Below are 2,500 nucleotides of genomic sequence, written 5' to 3'. Positions count from 1 at the left end.
ACACCTATCATTACTTAAGAAATATTTCAGGAGGGTTTTGGTGAGGAAGAGAAGAATTTGTAATTATCATGTTAATTAAGAAGTAATACGGGATATACACATCAGTGGTTACATTTTTCTTGTGAAAATAAATCCCTGTTTGACCAGTCTATAGATTGGTTAACTTCGTAGGGATTTCATATCATTCCTAGTTATGCTAGATAACAAAAACATCATGATTATTGGTACTGTCATGTGGCAACGTTTGCATAAAAAATAATTACAACAAATTGATTAAATTTGATCTATAGCTCTATGATCATTTAGATATTCCTCTTTTTATACAGAATATTGCATTCTCAGGTGGCCACACAACGTTTGCATTCATTACACAAACACACACACACACACACACGCACACACACACACACACACACACACACACACACACACACACACACACACACACACACACACACACACACACACACACACACACACACACACACACACACACACACACACACACACACACACACACACGCAGGCACACACACACACACACACGCACGCACGCACACACATGCAATCCGGTAGAGGACTCAGCTCTCCAACTCGCTGTCCAAAAAGAGCTGAACATTCGTGTGTCATTAATAGCAAAATGATAATAAAAGTTGCCTCAAGTTTTTTTCACTAAATGGAAGACCCACAACCCCTTTGTGGCTGGCAACGGTCATACGAACCTCACACAGACCTCTCTGTGAAGAATCTTTGGACTGTTGCCCGTATTGTGTAAGTGTAGGACTGTTTCTCACCGACCAAAGGTGGTAGAAGGAGAGCAGTCACCGGTTGTCAAATGGTATAAGAAATACCGTTGAATTTGAGAGTGAGATCACGGACTCAGTCCGGAGACCGAATATCAGCCTCTCAGGGCTGCGTAGGCAAGTTTTGCAAATGGGCAAGTGCGCTGCAAATCTTGCAAGACCGTTACAAGCAGGTACCCACCAGTAGTCCCTTGTGTGCCATTGCGCTATCTAAACTCACAGGAACTTCTGTGAATGACTGTACAGTCTATTATTCTTACCCCTGCCACCACCATAGAGCTGATTCTACATTATAACAACGAATACTCACCTAGCTCATCCTCGCTGTATCGAACTCGCAGTAAAATCTCCCAGACGATCTGGCTTCGTTGAGAGGGATTGAAGAAGGTTTCCCGATCTTTGATGATAAATCTGGAGTGTGATAAGAAAAGAAAATGTACTGTAAACGTTGTTGTTGTGGTCAAATATGACATTAATTTGCACTAAGATTATACGGTCGTCTTTCTTTCATACTTAATCATGTTTTTTTTCGTAGTTTTATTTCGTTATGTCTCTCGATTTCTTTCGATCTCTTGTTTTCTCGTTCTCCTTCTCTCTCTCTCTCTCTCTCTCTCTCTCTCTCTCTCTCTCTCTCTCTCTCTCTCTCTCTCTCTCTCTCTCTCTCTCTCTCTCTCTCTCTCTCTCTCTCTCTCTCTCTCTCTCTCTCTCTCTCTCTCTCTCTCTCTCTCTATCTCTCTTTCTTTCTCTCTCTCTCTTTCTCTTGTTTGATCATTATCAGTTAAAATTTGCTTAATTGCAAAAAAGCTTAAGATTACTGACAATCAGATTACTTTAACTTTCTATTACTACTACTACTGCTACTACACTACTTCTACTACTGCTATTACTACTTCTACTTCTGTTACTACTACTACTATCACTACTATTAGTACTAATAAATCGGATAATGTAATCTAGATAATGGATCAAGGAAGGACTAAACGTACGTTGAGAAATGGAGATTTCAATGCCAAAATTAGCAAAAATCATGCACTGGGTAGTATGGAGTAGATGAGAGAAATGACAGAGATAAGACAAGATTTAATTTTGCAGAGAAATAGAAAACGATGATGATGAACACACCTCCAAAAACGTTCAAGCCATAAATGAACTTGGAGAAGTTCAAGTGTAACAACAAAGATGAAAACATATTTTGAATTAGAAGTGATAAAAACGGCATTTGAAGGACTCAAATACCCTAAAGGATTACTTTGCACCCTGGAGGAGAAGGCCCATAATATCCTACACAACAAAAGAGAAAAAGCCAACACTAAGTATTGGGTGGTCCCAAACTCCATTCTAACGAGAGACCTAAACAAAATCATATCGTCCTCCAACATTCGTCTTGTGACATCTACAGGTAAGAAAGTGAAGGACCTTATAACAAAGAAACAAGACCCAACCAAAAATAAGAACAGTGTAGTATATGAAACCCCTGTGGTGGTGGATGTGATAAGAAATACATCGGTGAAACTAGCAGGGGCCTAGACACTAGAATAAAAGAACACCAAGCTGATGTTAGACACCACAGGGTTAGCAGTGCGATAGTAAATCATGTAGATGAATGAGGTCATTTACCGAAATGGGACACTACAAAAGAAAGAAGACAAGAAAGAAGGGCGATGGAGTCCGTATTTATCACCAAGCAGGAAAACATC

At 39.8% G+C, this 2,500-nt stretch overlaps 1 protein-coding gene across 1 annotated transcript in view; it reads right to left on the bottom strand.

Annotated features, from left to right (window-relative positions):
* LOC143021692 (anoctamin-5-like) overlaps nucleotides 1-2,500 on the bottom strand; it is a 218,815-nt gene that overhangs the window by 38,849 nt on the left and 177,466 nt on the right. Inside the window, exon 9 of the mRNA XM_076179322.1 lies at nucleotides 1,114-1,214. Within this exon, the coding sequence (XP_076035437.1) occupies nucleotides 1,114-1,214 (101 nt within the window). The remainder of the gene's footprint in view (nucleotides 1-1,113; nucleotides 1,215-2,500) is intronic.

This window comes from Oratosquilla oratoria, chromosome 42 (genome assembly GCF_046742065.1).
Source record: "Oratosquilla oratoria isolate Oo_2021 chromosome 42, ASM4674206v1, whole genome shotgun sequence".
Classification (NCBI taxonomy): domain Eukaryota; kingdom Metazoa; phylum Arthropoda; class Malacostraca; order Stomatopoda; family Squillidae; genus Oratosquilla; species Oratosquilla oratoria.
The sequence above is the reverse complement of the archived record's forward strand: the minus strand, read 5'-3'. Positions and strand labels throughout refer to the sequence as shown.